The following is a 15,373-nucleotide window of genomic DNA, read 5'->3' as shown; positions in this document are numbered from 1 at the left end:
GACGTACCAAGCCGGAACATATGTGCGGAAGGCGGTTGGCAAGTGGTTAAAACATGCATTGGGAAGATTCTCTAGCAGGAAATGTTTGGTGGCTGTCAGAGTAATTGCATCTTAGTCCCCAAATGTATCCCTTAAAGCAGTTGTATCCCCATTCTGAGGAGAAACACAAAGAGAAAAGGCGCCTCTGGGTGTAGACATAAAAGCAGTTTATTTACAAACACATGTAAGAACAACTCACAATTTAGAAGTCTTCAGACAGCATGTAATTGAGACATCCATCGGGGGGGGGGTGACCCCCCCAGATCAGATCAGTCAAAAACCTCTGCCTGCCTGCTGCATGCTCAGCCGCGTATGGGGGGTACTGCTAGATGGTAAGCCGGCCGCGGTGGAAACGAACACCAAAACGAGGCCTGGAGCGCAGATGAACAGCGGGCGAGGGGAGATGACGTCACTGGCAAGCTCGCGTACGAGCTGTGGTGACGCCACAGCCACGCTCCTTCATCAAGAGCTTGATGAAGGAGCGCGGCTGTCACGTGGAGAGCACACTGAATTTCTGGCAGAACAAAAGACATTTTTCTGTACCTGCAGAAAAATATTGGGAAATGTGCATGTTTCTGAAGTATTATTTTTTACATTTTGCCTTGGCATACAATTGTCCTCCCTTTGCAACACTTAACCCCTAGAACAGTTAGCCTCTGAGGGTAACACTAATGTAACCCCCCCAGACATATCGTTAGGTGTTGAGGCCAAATGATTCAATTTTAGTCTCATCTGACCATAACACCTTCATTCATGTGGCCTCAGAATCTTCAAGGTGCATTTTAAGGTGGTCAGATGAGACTAAAATTGAATTATTTGGCCCCAACACCAAGCGATATGTCTGCCGGAAATCCCATACAGCTCACCATCCAAATAACACCATCCCTACATTAAAGCATGGAGGTAGTAATATCCCGTTATGGTTTGTTTTTCTGTAGCAGGGAAAAAAGCTGCTGCCCTCTGCCAGAAAGTTGTCAATGGGAAGAAGGTCTACCTTCCAACATAAAACATTGACCCAAAGCACACAGCAAAAATGATCACACAGTGGTTGAAGGAGAAAAAGGTGAATGTCATTGCATTGCTTAGACAATGCCCAAACTTAAACCCCATTGAAAATCTGTGGAATGACTTGAAGACTCACAAACAGTCACCATTAAATTCAACTGAACTTGAGCAGTTCTGCAAAGAAGAGTGGGCAAATATGTCAAAATCTAGATGTGCAAAGTTAGTAGAGACATATCCCAACCACTGTAATGAAAGCAAAATGTGGTCCAACAAAATACTAACATGGGGGGGGGGGGGGGGTGATCCTTTTTCCAATTCAGTGATTCTGTTTTTCTATTTTTTTTTCTGACACGTTGGTGTTATATATTTCACTTGGATATTATAAGTTGCACTGAGTAAATACAGCTGGATAAAACAAAAATTTCAGCCTGAAATTTAGACAGACACAAAGAAAAAAATCGTGATTTTTTTTAAAGGGGGTGAATATTTTCTATACCCACTGTAATTCGGGCAAGCATTTGTGCATGTTTTGGTAACATTACCATCACTGTGACAAATTCAGGTAGCTCTTACTGCCGCCACTTTAAGAACCTGTTCCTATGGTTGCGGCAGATTCTTAAAGAATTACCCCAGTTCATAGATTAGGACACTGGCGGTAAGTAAAACTAGCTCTGTACAGTGTACAGAATGGGGCATGTTCGAGCTTCTAAGCATTAATGATTGAGATAGCTCCCCATAAAGAGTTGTATCCTCTGCCCCATTCAGTTGTCGACCATCAGATTCACTGGCCGAAAGCTAAATGTAAACAGAGGGGCCATGGATACTGGCGATGTCATTACCCAAACATTGCAGTGCCAATATTTTAGTTATGACAAGCTCACAGGGAGGCGGACCCAGTGGGGAACCTGTCCTCACAGTTGTGCACCTGATGGGGAATTGGGAGACTAGCTCTCCATTGTGTCCACCTTGCTTTTGGCTGACAATGGACAGCAGTGGGAGGATTCAAGTTGGAACTAAATAACAGCTATGGATCCACCCACTGTCATGTGCTGTCAATCAAAAGGAAGGCGACCCTGATAGGGATCCAGTCTCTCAGTTCCTTATCAGGATCTGCCCACCCATTTACAAAACTCCTTGGCCTGTCTGTGTGTTGGGCGCAGTGACCAGGAAGAGATGCATTGAGGAAGGAGTCCAATATGGACAATCCAAGCTCAGTACCTGCCAGTTTCTGACAGGTACATGAATCTGGTGGAAGTACCGACAACTTTAATGCAGAGAATACAGCAACTTAGATGTTTTGTGGAAGTGTTTTTACATAAAAGAATAATTAAAGATGATTTTATCGGATGTGCGGCCAATCAGATTTTCCTTTGTTCTATGAAGGCTGTTGCATACAGGGCCAGCACCTACTAGTGCAGTGGTTCTCAACCTGGGGGTCAGATGATGATTTGTCAGGGGTCACCGAATCCTGGGCTGTTCCTGAAGCCCGCACCGCTCTCCCAGACTTTTTGCGGCCGCCCAGCAGGGCTGTCCCTGGAGCTTGTGGCCGCTCAGCAGGGTTGTTCCTGGAGCCTGCGGCCGCCCACTCAGCCTCTTCGCAGTCGCCCATTCAGTTCACGGCATGGCTGAGGGACAGAGACTAGAGGTCAGCTGACTGGTGAGGAATGTGAAGTGGGAGGGGCTGGAGGAGACCCTATCTCCTAATTTCGGCATAGGTGTCACTGTTACGAGACACCACAAAGTCGGAGACACAGTGAGTAACACTACCTGTGATTATAGTTGCCATTAAAAGTCCCCACTTCAGTTCTCAGATCAGCAGATGACCTTGATCAAAAGCACCTAAGTTGGCTGATCAGAACTCCCCCCAGCATTGCCATGCATCCCAACTCCCCGCCAGCACTGCCACTTATCCCAGAAGAGAAGGAATAAAAATAGAGAATACATGCAAGGGAGAGGAAAAGAGGGGGAGGAACACAGAAAAAGGGAGAGAAAGAACAAGAAAGATGGCTAGAGAGAGGGATGGGGAGAAAACAAGAAATTAGCATAGAGAAAGTAAGGAGAACAAAGAGTGGTACATCCTAAAATGTACCATAAGGGGTTTCAATACTGTACGAGTGGAAGGGATTCAGGGAGTGCTAAATGTCCATTAGGGGTGCAAATTACTTGTCTTGGGTGATGACAACCCACGCTATGAAAATAATTTTACTGTTAGGGGTCCCCACAACTTGGGAAATGTTATCAAGGGGTCACGGCACTACCAAGGTTGAGAACCACTGTGCTTGTGTGTGAGTGGTGGTAGAAGAGGGGACTGGCCTGGAGCCGTGTTTTGCTTTTCTTGTTTTTTAATGCAGGGACTCGACGGAATTCCCACCCAATGTGTCTTAGGCTCTCTGCTGCCCATAGTAACCAGCTAGTTCCTTTCATTCCCTTTCCTACACTAATAGAGAAAAGAGGATTTGATTGGTTACTTTCGATAAACGAGGCCCATTGTATGAAATGTTATATTGACTTTGTCAGTGGAGCAGCTCCACCCATGCATGAATAGTTAAAATCTCATCCAGGTCAGTAAGGGGGTCATGCAGTGCTGTATGGTCAGCAGGGATGACTGTTTGATTGACTGGTTTCAACACCAGACATGACTGCAGCTTGTAGCGTTCCATGTTGGCGAGTGACTTACGCCCAAAGAACTTTGCATCCATCATGGACACAAGCGTTGGAGGCACTGTATGCCCTGCAGTCTCTTATAACTATAGCAACATGTACAGCTTCCAGCAGCTATCACTGCCACTGGGTTTGTGTTATAGAATAATACGTCTGCTCCCAGCACGCTTTAGCCATAAGGGCTCGTCGCTTGGGGTTATGACAACCTGTTCTGTGCAAGTAGCACAGCTTGTAGCATCCTGTTGGTGTCTGTTGCTGAAACCAAGGGCTTGAAGCATGCACTTCATCCCACAGAGAGGTGATTATGAATTCAGATACCATGGTTATCGGCTAAACTCAATCCTTTTGTTCTTTAGAAAATGCCTGTTTTACAAAACATTCACATTATATGACCTTTTGATGGTCTCTGAAGACAGCTGTAAAGATTTAAAGGTACCCGTGGAATAATTATAGTCACATGGTGCATGCAATTGACAAGATTTTTTTAGTAAAGGACACTTGACCCAGGTCTGCAATTTGTGTGAACTTCTGGACATTTCAGTTAAAAAATTGGGTGATACCACTATAATTATTGTTATTATACAGGATTTATATAGTGCCAACAGTTTCCGTAGCTCTTTACAATATAAAGGGAGACAATACACTAACAATACAATTTAATACAAGAGGGTTAGAAAGGCCCTCTTCTAACCCTCCTCAGCTCTCTGCCTAGCAGTAAATGGCTATATAGAGAAACAAGGGTTACATTACTACTCGGTTCTCCAGCTTCCTGTGACACTGGTCCATCTCCAGCCTGCTTACTGGACATTCTCCCTGTTTTGTCCTCCTTCATCCAGTCTATAATACCAGAGATGTTTCATCCCTGTCCAAATCATGCCGTCTCAACCTCCACAACATCTCCAGAATATGCCCCTTTTTAACTGATGACACCGCAAAGCTTCTAATTCACTCCCTGGTCATCTCTCTCCTCAACTACTGCAACTCCTTCCTCATTAGATTGCCTTTACATAGGCTATTCCCACTTCAGTCCATCATGAATGCTGCTACCAGAATAATCCACCTTACCAACCACTCAGTATCTGCCACCCCTCTCTGCCAATCCCTTCACTGGCTTCTGCTCACCCAATGAATACAATTAAAAGTACTAACAACAACTTACAAAGCCATCCACAACTCTGCCCCCAGCTACATCACTAACCCAGTCTCAATATATCAACCAAACTGCTCTCTTTGGTCCTCCTGAGACCTCCTGCTCTCTAGCTCCCTTGTCACTTCCTCCCGTGTTCGCCTCCAGGACTTCTCCTGAGCTTCTCCCAACCTTTGGAACTCCCTACCCCAATATGTCTGTCTATCCTCCAATCTATCCATCTTTAGACGATCTGTGAAAACCCTTCTCTTTAAAGAAGCCTGCTCTGCTTCTAACTAATGCACTGTGTTTTTACATTCTCCATCAGCTTATCTACCACAGTTATAACCTTTGGATCACTTGACCCTCCCTCTTTTGTATCACTTGTTGTCTCTTAGATTGTAAGCTGTAATGAGCAGAGCCCTCCGATTCCTCTTGTACCAAATTGTATTGTACCTGTAATGTCTGCCTTCATTTTGTAAAGCGCTGCTCAAACTGTTGGTGCTATATAAATCCTGTATAATAATAATTATGCTGGAAGCATAGCCAGACGTATCTAGTGCCTAGACACTGCAGACAGTGTTCCAATAGACATATTGTAGTACCAAGTGAAGAAAATTCATTTTTTTTCAAGCGGCTCCTTTCTTCATTTTTCATCAGGAAATGTTGTGTTCTGTTGAGGAGACTGTTCACACTAGCGAGCTAGTAGTCGCCTATCCAGCCAACAAGTGGAGCTTTAGGTTCCTCTCATGTGGATTTCACTTTGTTATCACCTCCTGTAAAAAAAAAAAAAAAAAAAACAACTATTGTTTACATTTTAAACAGGGGGCCAGTTCACGGTCCCCCAGACTGTTGGGGAGCCGGACTATAGTCTGAAAAAAAATATGAACCAATTCCTATGCACACATCTTATTTGTCGTGCAAAAAACAGGAAAAAAGCAATACAATACTTACCATAAAGAACAATTTTAATCAACATAAACTTATTAGTATTTCACAGAATGCCCTCATCACAGATCCCCCTTCCCATCACAGACTCCTCTCCATCACAGAGCCCCCATCACACATTCCCCCTTTACAGACTCCCCCAACACAGAGCCCTCCATAACAGATCCCCCCATCACTGAGCCCCCATAACAGATCCCCCCATCACTGAGCCCCCAACACAGAGCCCTCCATAACAGATCCCCCATAACAGATCCCCCCATCACAGACTCCCCCATAACAGATTCCCATTATTACAGACTGCCCCATAACAGATCCCCCCAACACAGATCCCCCCACCACAGACTCCTCCCCCAACACAGAGCCCTCCATCACAGATCCCCCCCATCACAGACTTCCCCAACACAGAGCCCTCCATCACAGATCCCCCCCATCACAGAGCCCTCCATAACAGATCCCCCCATATCATTGATCCCCTCATCACAGACTGCCCAATAACAGATCCCCCCCAACACAGAGCCCTCCAGTGGTATTATATTGCCCCTTCTATAACATTACAGCACTCCCCATCTCCTCTGCTACCTTAATCACACAAGATGCGAAGCATAGCAGGTACGTACAAAGGGCGGGACTTTGCAAGTGAAAGGCGGGTGATTGATTGCTGGGACTGCCATGCTGCCTAGTAACCAATTACCCGCTTCTTAACTCAAAAGGTCCCGCCCTTTTTCCAGACCTGTCATCTTTCTCGTCTTGTATGATTAAGATAGAGGAGAGGGGGAGTGCTGCAATGTTAAAGGGGAAGTCCGCGGGCTGAGTAAATCACCCTGGCGGGCCGTAGTTTGAGGACCCCTGGTACAGAGACCAGCAGCTTAAGCTGACATTTACACTCTATGGAATTACTTGTAATTTCATATCCCTTATTAGGAAGCTTTTTCCAAAGTTTCAATTAGACATGCTCTTTCTTTAGATAACCCACAGTGCTCTTGAAATCCTTTGTTATGTATGCATTAATGTTCATTTGTAAAATATAAATTTCATGCACATACTTAATAAAGTGTAAAAAAGTATAAAAATGTATAAATATAAAAAAAAATAATAAAAAAATTGGCCCAAACCATTACAGTTTATTAGTAGCAGATGTCTGGCCACAGACATAAGGATCTTACCATCTGTTAAGGTAAATGTTTTTCACAAAATACACATGCAGTAGTGCCAGGTTACATTGAAATGATGCTTCCAAACACAGAAAAGGACGTGCATTTTGTGCACAGTTAATTCATTATCTTTAGGAGGAAAACTGGACATGTAAAAAGATTGTAAGTCTGACATAAGCCAAATGTAAGTTTTTTTAAAGGCAAACAAACAATTGCAGCTCTATAGATCGATCCTCCTGGCAATATCTATGAAAGATCAGATTTTCAGATTATTTGTCTCTGCACCGATTTTTATAATGGTAGTTCAGACGGTCATCTATTTTCTATGTGTAACCACAAGGAATATCATTGGTATGCGTGGAGGAAAAGGGCCTATACACATATATTGTTCCCTGATCAGAAAGCCAGATTAGATGATATTACGTCTCTAGTTAACTGCAATTGTTTTGTACGATAAACAGTTGTTTATAACAATAGCCAACAATGATGTTGTAATTGTTCCTTGGTTTGTCAAATTTTTGTTGAATGTTCTAAAAGTCTGCACTGTTGGTCAGTATCTGCAGTTCACTGTAGAGCTACTTGCAGTTAGCTGACACTGGGTGATCTGTTAATGAACAAGTCTATTACCACCAGATCTGTAACACATGATATAAAAGAGAAACATAAAGCTGCCAGTAGACACTAGAGGGCAGTTGGACTTGCAGGTACGATCCAAATACTTTCAGGCATCAGTGTCTCTAAAAATTTGACTTTGGGTTGGCCATGGCCAAACTTCCTTGTTTAGCCTGTGCTCAGGAAACAGGTGAGGCTCTCACAGATACATCCTTTTATAGAGAAACACATCAGACAAACATGTTAGCCTCAAAATGCTGAGAATTTGTTTACGTTTGCAAAGCATGTTTACTGTTGCCTGGAAATCCATCTTCAATCCACTTTGAGATGCTTGCTGAACCCCAAAGAAGATGGTCCACACATATGTAGGATTTTTTTTTTTTTTGGAGAAACATCGGCGCTTCAGAATAATCTAAGGGCCCTGACATCCAATTTACACCTACGAGCCCTGAAAAAGGGAGATCCAATCCCCTAAAATGTGTTGGCTGTATCTATTTACCAATTGAAAACAGAGTGGACTGGAAGCAAAATATTTTATGTGTGCTGCTTGCCACTCAAGATCCTCCTCATCACACACAGTGCCTTTAGAAATTGGGCAGCCCTAGACACATATGGGCCTAATTAACTTCAACTGGAGAGCAACAAAGTGAAAGCTCTGATACTCTACCAAAACAAAATATTTTCATTATATTCAATGGTGCCTTTCACACCTGAGCTTTATATCCCCTGAAACTTGTTGCTCAAAGTTCAAAAAGTTCATGAGCTTCTTTGAGGCAGAATTGCTTGTTTTTGGCTCTTATAGACATTGATGGGAGCACCTGAAAACTCACGTAAAGTGTGTTTTTATGCAATTTCATACTTCTCTTAAAGAGTAACAATTATCCCTGAGTAGGATTCAAGTCAGAAACTGGCTTTATGGGGCATTTTCCTACAGGTCCTTATGAGTTTACAGGCTCTAATACCCTATTTGATAAAATACGTGTAGTGCAGACCTTCTTTTGTGGTCCCGCTGTTAACCCAGGTTCTGAGCAAGCAGCCAAGCATGGGGTATTTTCAGCCAGGTGCATTAAATCTCACTCAGACCTCAGACAGTTAACAGATGGATGGTGTCTTTTTTGTTTTTGTTTTGAAGATCTGGGATGGGGATTGTGAAAAGCTTTGTGATGCCCAGAACTAAGCAACTTGAATGAGGACACTATCTTGAAACCGTTAACTGAAGTAAGCAGAGTTTTCTGCACAGAAAGTAGCAGTTCTGCACAGGGTGGCCTCCAGGGAACATTCCCTCTAGCAAAAAGGGGTGTACAGGCAACAGTCTCTCTTCTGAGAATTCTCTAAGGCCTACTTACTGTGCCCCAGGCAATCTGAGAGCCTCCTTCCAGCTTCAGTTGTCACTGGCACAAAATATCCCAGAAAGATCCTCTTAGGATGTTGCCTAGGTGTTCCTGCAACTTTGGGGTGATCCTTCAGCTCCTTGGTGAGCTAGAATCATCCAGGACTTCTTAAAGCTGAGCGTTAGAAGGTTTAACAGCACTTCCATGCTGGGTGGTACATACGTAATATGGTGAAAAGTCAATGAACATTTGAGTACTGTTGTCATAGTTTGTAAATTTAGTAAAATAACAGCATCATTTGTGTAGCAGTTATCTATGTCACATTAATTTTCATTTACCTAAAGTTCTGTAGTGTATGTGTGAGGCAGCACTAGACCTTATCAGTGGTGGGTAGGTTCTTGACTCATCGCTGCCAATCCAGCTGCTGACAAGGCCTGTGCTTGTAATCACGCTGGAGGAAATACTATTAAAGGTTCGGTTCATTTCTAGTCCATTCAAATTGTTTTCAATCAATGCCTGATAAAGGGGCATTTTTGGATCCCTGAAATGTGTTGGCTACTCTTTGGTTTTCCCCTTGACTTTTTTTTTAAAATAAAGTCATATCTGGACCTTATCAGTAGGTGTTGCTTGAATTTCCATTCTTGTTACATTTACCTGTGGAGGATCCTCAGAGTAGACCCCTTTAGGAGTGCGGAGGTAGCTGAAGGATACTGTGTGTTAATAAAAAGTCTTGGAAACTCACAGGCGGTTAGAGGACAATGATCTCATCATTCATATATGACATAAAACATAGCCAATGCATTTTGGCGTATTGGTGTTCCACCTTTCTTAAGGGCTTGGGCAGCTTTAAATCTTTTGGTCATGGGCACTGCAGTCCATGTCCTAATATGATCACACTTTTTCAGAGTGTCTGTTACAGTGGCAAAACAGATACTCTGGAACACCGCTCCCAAGACTTACATTTTACGCATGGCTCCCCTCGCCTACCTCCACATTTTTTTAATGAGTAAGTAAGGTGTTCCTTTAGATCAAAAGTGAAATGCTACTTTTAAACATGAAGTATTTTAATACTGATTGTATTCTTTTTTTAGATAGCTGTCAGCAGCTGGACAGCAGTCTAGACTCAGAACATCAGACTGGGGCAGTGAACGATGACCTGGATGACTCACAGATTCGACTACAGTTGAAGCGTAAACTCCAACGCAACCGCACATCCTTCACTCAGGAGCAGATTGAGGCACTAGAAAAAGGTCAGTAAATGGATCACTGCAGGTCTCCATAAACTGTTTCTGAGCTTACTGTCCTAATTTAAATATAGGGTGACATATGCATAGTTAACTATGTCGAGGTAAAATATACATTTAACAGTGTATTATTTCTTTTACGCTTGACTGGGTTCATTTAAAAAAATAGCAAAACAGAAAGTTAGTTTTGAGTCATAAAGGAAAAAATGCTTCCTGACCTTCAAAGCAGATTAGCTCCCTGAATCAAAATATGGCCATATTACAGTAAACAATTTTGGGGCAAATTTTAGGCATTTTGCTAAGGCACTCCTGAAGAAACCTGAAGGCACCCTGGTTAAAAAAGGCTGATAAACAGTAGATATTAATCATTCTAATCAAGGTAGCATAGGTACCCTTTGGCATACCTCCCATCTTTTTGAGATAGGAATGAGGGGCACCTATTAGCAAAAGTATGTAGGCATGGGGCACACCCCCTGCCTCACCCCCTTAAAGGAAACAAAAAAAGATTCGTTAAACCCACAAGTGCTATGTTTTTTTTTTACCACTACTATTCCTTTATGCTGACTTTTGGAATTTATAAATGCAGCAATTTAGAAATTGCATGAAAGGTTTAGCACTGGGAAACACTTTTTGAAAGATAAATAGTGCATTTTTATATACAACTATATAGATCAGACTAAAATGAGGGACAAATGAGGAGGAAAGAGGGACAGAGGGACTTTGTTCCAAATCAGGGACAGTCCCTCGAAATCAGGGACAGTTGGGAGCTATGCCTCGGTCAAATTCTGTGATTAATACATCCAACTTCCAGAAAGAAGATTTTGCAAAGATAAAAGTGTCTTTCTAGTGTCTGTCTTTGTATGGCTTCCGTACACATGTTGGCACAGGAAGGAATCAGTGATGCATTGAGCGACTGAGACCACATTGTACACATGGGAGACCTACAAGTGTGAAACCAGCTTTGCTTCCGCCGAGCAGAGAGGAGCTGTGCTATTACTCAGCAACCTCCCAGCAGCACAACGTGGGACAAGAGCAGCTGCAGAATACTCATTCCTGAAAGGTCAAACTTTGTACTGGCCATGGGATTATGCAGAATATACCTAGGTGATGGCATGGATTTTTAATTTATGTCCAGAGCCCCTGGAGGCCCTAAACCCTGCTCTATGAAGCAAACTGCAAACTAACTTTTGCATGGTTAGGCTGTTACCTGCCTTGCTAACTTTACTTCGGCTGTTAAAATCATTAAGGCCAATAGTAAAGGTTTTTCAGCCTTACAAGAGCTATTGCTATAATGTGCAAGTATGCACAACATATTTGCAAGTTATGGCACACTTCTAGATCTCTATCATCACTCCAAGTCCATTTTTTTTATCTCTGTCTTCTTCTGCCTCTAGAGTCTGGATGTAGTCTGGATTGGCTGGAATGACTTAACTTTTCTGCTGCCGAGATTGTACACTAAGCCACACATGCATGTGAAAAAACTGCTAGCTAGTAGGAGGAGGAATGTACAAATATACCAAGGAAAAATTCAGGAAATTTGAAGGTACACAAAATTCAATTTCATTAAATCAGTAATTTAATATTTTATTTGGCTAAAAGTCATAATACATTAATGATTTTATGAAATTTCATTTTATATACCTTCAAATTCCAAATATTTATTTTGCTTGGCATATACTGTATGTTCAGACAGCGGGATGAAAAGGATCAAGTCATGGAGGTCATACATTAAAATTGATTGTTAACCACATGTATAGTGGGCAATTGTTTTATTTTTTTTGCACACATTTTTAAATCTGAATTGAGAAATTACTGTACCCCCCCCAAGTGTATATTTTCTGGAAGCAGAGGCATTAGAGAATAAAACGGTGGCAGTTTTGCTGCACAATATTTGCACAGTTATTTATCAAACACATATTTTCAGGAAAAAATGCACCAAAATGAACTAGTGCAAAAAATGAACTAGTGCAAGTAAACACAATGTTATACACAATTTTTTGGTAAAATAGAAAAGATGTGGTTGCTTTGCGTAAACAGATACTTTACTTTATTGCCCCCACAAGAGTGCTAACAAACCTATGTGATAGCACGGGCAGGTGACAGGTCCTCTTTCAGCTTTATGATGAAAGCTATTCCATTTTTAAAAACATGTTAATTGCCATTGCCAAAAATGTTTATCTTGAAAGCTACCCCTTTTCATAGAAACACATGATCTCGCTCCCAGTTGAGAGGTTTTATCCTGATAAACGGACCTTGAATCCAAACACAGCATGATCTCGACAAAGGAATGAAGGATGCCATCTTACAAAATGCAAAACACTAAAGTGAACCTGTCATAAGAGAAATATGGGGCCTGCCATTGCTGACAAGCTTTTGAAAATGCTGTGTTAATTTAGTCATAAGTCATTGAATAGAAACAAGCATACCAAGTTGGAAAAAAAGTCAAAAACCTTTTTTCTGATTGCTGATAAAGTATCAGCAAATGAGCATGTCAGCCAAGCAACATGCATTTTTAAAAAGGGGGGGGGGGGCTTAGCAATGTATCTCTCCTGACTGATTCTCTTGAAGCAGAACTACTAAATCCATTTAACTGTTTCCCAAAACAGTTACTAAGTATCAAGGCTTGCCATGAATAACTGTCACAGCTGCTTGAGCTCTCAACCGAACTGTCAAGCAATGAAATGGCTAGTGTCATAACTAATCACATGTACAGCACCATGGCAACTGCAGATCAAACAGAAGCTATGATGGCAGCTTCCTTGGCTGTAAAGGATAGATAAGTTTAGTTTCACTTTAGGGATGTGGAGCAATAATCCTCTGGAAAAAAAGTAGTTAGCATCCCTAAAACAAAACTAACATAAGGTTTGGAACTCCACTTGTGCATGTAATTGAAGATATACTAGAAAAATAGAGCTGCAGGTATGCTGGGTATTATTCCCCCAGAATAGTGAACGACCAAACCCTCAAAGAAAGAGGAAGAACTGGCTTGAAAAAGAGGAAGTGTGACTAGGACACCTGTTACATTATCTTATATCTCTTTAAATAACCTTTCGTCCCAATAAAGTTATTTCTAACCTTTAAAAAAAAAAGTTATTTCTAACAACTAGATTTAGCACAGGTACCCAAGAACAATCAGAGTCCGAAAGATGATAACCTGTCTATATACAGTGCCTTGAAAAAGTATTTACACCCCTTGAAATTTTCCATATTTTGTCATGTTATAACCAAAAATGTACTGTAAATGTATTTTATTGGTATTTTATGTGATAGACCAACACAAACTGGCACATAAGGCACATAATTGTGAAGTGGAAGGAAAGTGATAAATGGTTTTAAAAATGTTTTACAAATAAATAAATGAAAATTGTGACGTGCTCTTGTATTCAGCCCCCTTTACTCTGATACCCCTAACTAAAATCTAGTGGAACCAATTGCCTTTAGAAGTCACCTATTAGTAAATAGAGTCCACCTGTGTGTAATTTAATTTCAGTATAAATACAGCTGTTCTGCGAAGCCCTCAGAGGTTTGTTAGAGAACCTTAGTGAACAAACAGCATCATGAAGGCCAAGGAACACACCAGACAGGTCAGGGATAAAGTTGTGGAGAAGTTTAATGCAGGATTATGTTATAAAAAAATATCCCAAGCTTTGAACTTTTCATGGAGCACTGTTCAATCCATCATCCGAAAACGGAAAGAGCACAACTGCAAACCTACCAAGACATTGCCGTCCACCTAAACTGATAGGCCAGGCAAGGGGATGATTCACCAGAGAAGCAGCCAAGAGGCCCATGGTAACTGGGGGAGCTGCAGAGATCCACAGCTCAGGTGGGAGAATCTGTCCAATGGACAACTATTAGTCATGCACTCCACAAATTTGGCCTTCATGGAAGAGTTGCAAGAAGAAAGCCACTGTTGAAAGAAAGCCAAAAGAAGTCCTGTTTGCAGTTTGCAAATAGCCATGTGGGGGGACACAGCAAACATGTGGAAGAAGGTGCTTTGGTCAGATGAGACTAAAATTGAACTTTTTGGCCTAAAAGCAAAATTCTATGTGTGGTGGAAAACGACAGGGCAATCTTAGAAGAAAACCTGTTAGAGTCTGCAAAAGACTTGAGACTGGGGCAGAGGTTCACCTTCCAGCAGGACAACGACCCTAAACATATAGTTAGAGCTACAATTAGATCAAAGCCTATTCATGTGTTGTGCCCTGTACACACGGTCAGACATTGATCGGACATTCCGACAACAAAATCCATGGATTTTTTCCAATAGATGTTGGCTTGTCTTGGATACACACGGTCACACAAAGTTGTTGGAAAATCCGATCGTCCTGAACGTGGTGACGTACGTGTTTTACGTCACGTACGTCGGGACTATAAACGGGGCAGTAGCCAATAGCTTTCGTCTCTTAATTTATTCTGAGCATGTGTGGCACTTTGTGTGTCGGATTTGTGTACACACGATCGGAATTTCCGACAACGGATTTTGTTGTCTGAAAATTTTATAGCAAGCTCTCAAACTTTGTGTGTCGGAAATTCCTATGGAAAATGTGCGATGGAGCCTACACACGGTCGGAATTTCTGACAACAAGGTCCTATCACATATTTTCCATTGGAAAATCCTATCATGTGTACAGGGCATTAGGATGGCCCAGTCAAAGTCCACACCTAAATCCAATTGAGAATCTGTGGCAATTTTTGGTTGTAACATGACAAAATGTAGAAAATTTCAAGTGGTATGACTACTTTTTCAAGGCACGCTTTATCCTCAGCAACCAGATTGCATGGTAGATTTGTAAATTATATAAATAGTTTGAATAGTTAATAATAATATGGTTGCAAACAGCTACATATTTTGGTTCTAAGACTATGGCAAGTATACTAAAGCAACCTCAAGCTTGGAAACACTACACCATCATGTTTCCAATAGAAAGGCATGCCTGAGGGCATTGCTTCAACTTTCTGCCTGCAAACTATTTGCTTCCAGAGTGCCCTTATCTCAGGGTCTCTGGAGTGGTTTGCAGAGGTGTGCATAAATAACATTCATAACTGGGCTTATGCAAGAGTCTGAATATGTAGTCCCTAACTATCATACCTAATATAGGCAGACTTAAACTGGCCATAGATGGGTCAAAATATGGCTGATTTAGCAGGTACCAGCCGAATTTTGATCAATGTATGACTATACCCATTTGACAGAAGATGATCATTAGAATCAATCAGAAATCACACTGGTGTGATCCAGGCCTAAGTCTATAA

The 15,373-nt window shown here is 41.8% G+C and overlaps 1 protein-coding gene across 1 annotated transcript in view; it reads left to right on the top strand.

Annotated features, from left to right (window-relative positions):
- LOC141110675 (paired box protein Pax-6-like) overlaps positions 1–15,373 on the top strand; it is an 80,196-nt gene that overhangs the window by 23,559 nt on the left and 41,264 nt on the right. Inside the window, exon 3 of the mRNA XM_073602163.1 lies at positions 9,965–10,123. Within this exon, the coding sequence (XP_073458264.1) occupies positions 9,965–10,123 (159 nt within the window). The remainder of the gene's footprint in view (positions 1–9,964; positions 10,124–15,373) is intronic.

This window comes from Aquarana catesbeiana, linkage group LG10 (assembly GCF_042186555.1).
Source record: "Aquarana catesbeiana isolate 2022-GZ linkage group LG10, ASM4218655v1, whole genome shotgun sequence".
NCBI classification, from domain to species: Eukaryota; Metazoa; Chordata; class Amphibia; order Anura; family Ranidae; genus Aquarana; species Aquarana catesbeiana.
Note: the sequence above shows the minus strand (reverse complement) of the source record. Positions and strands in the feature narration are given on the sequence as shown.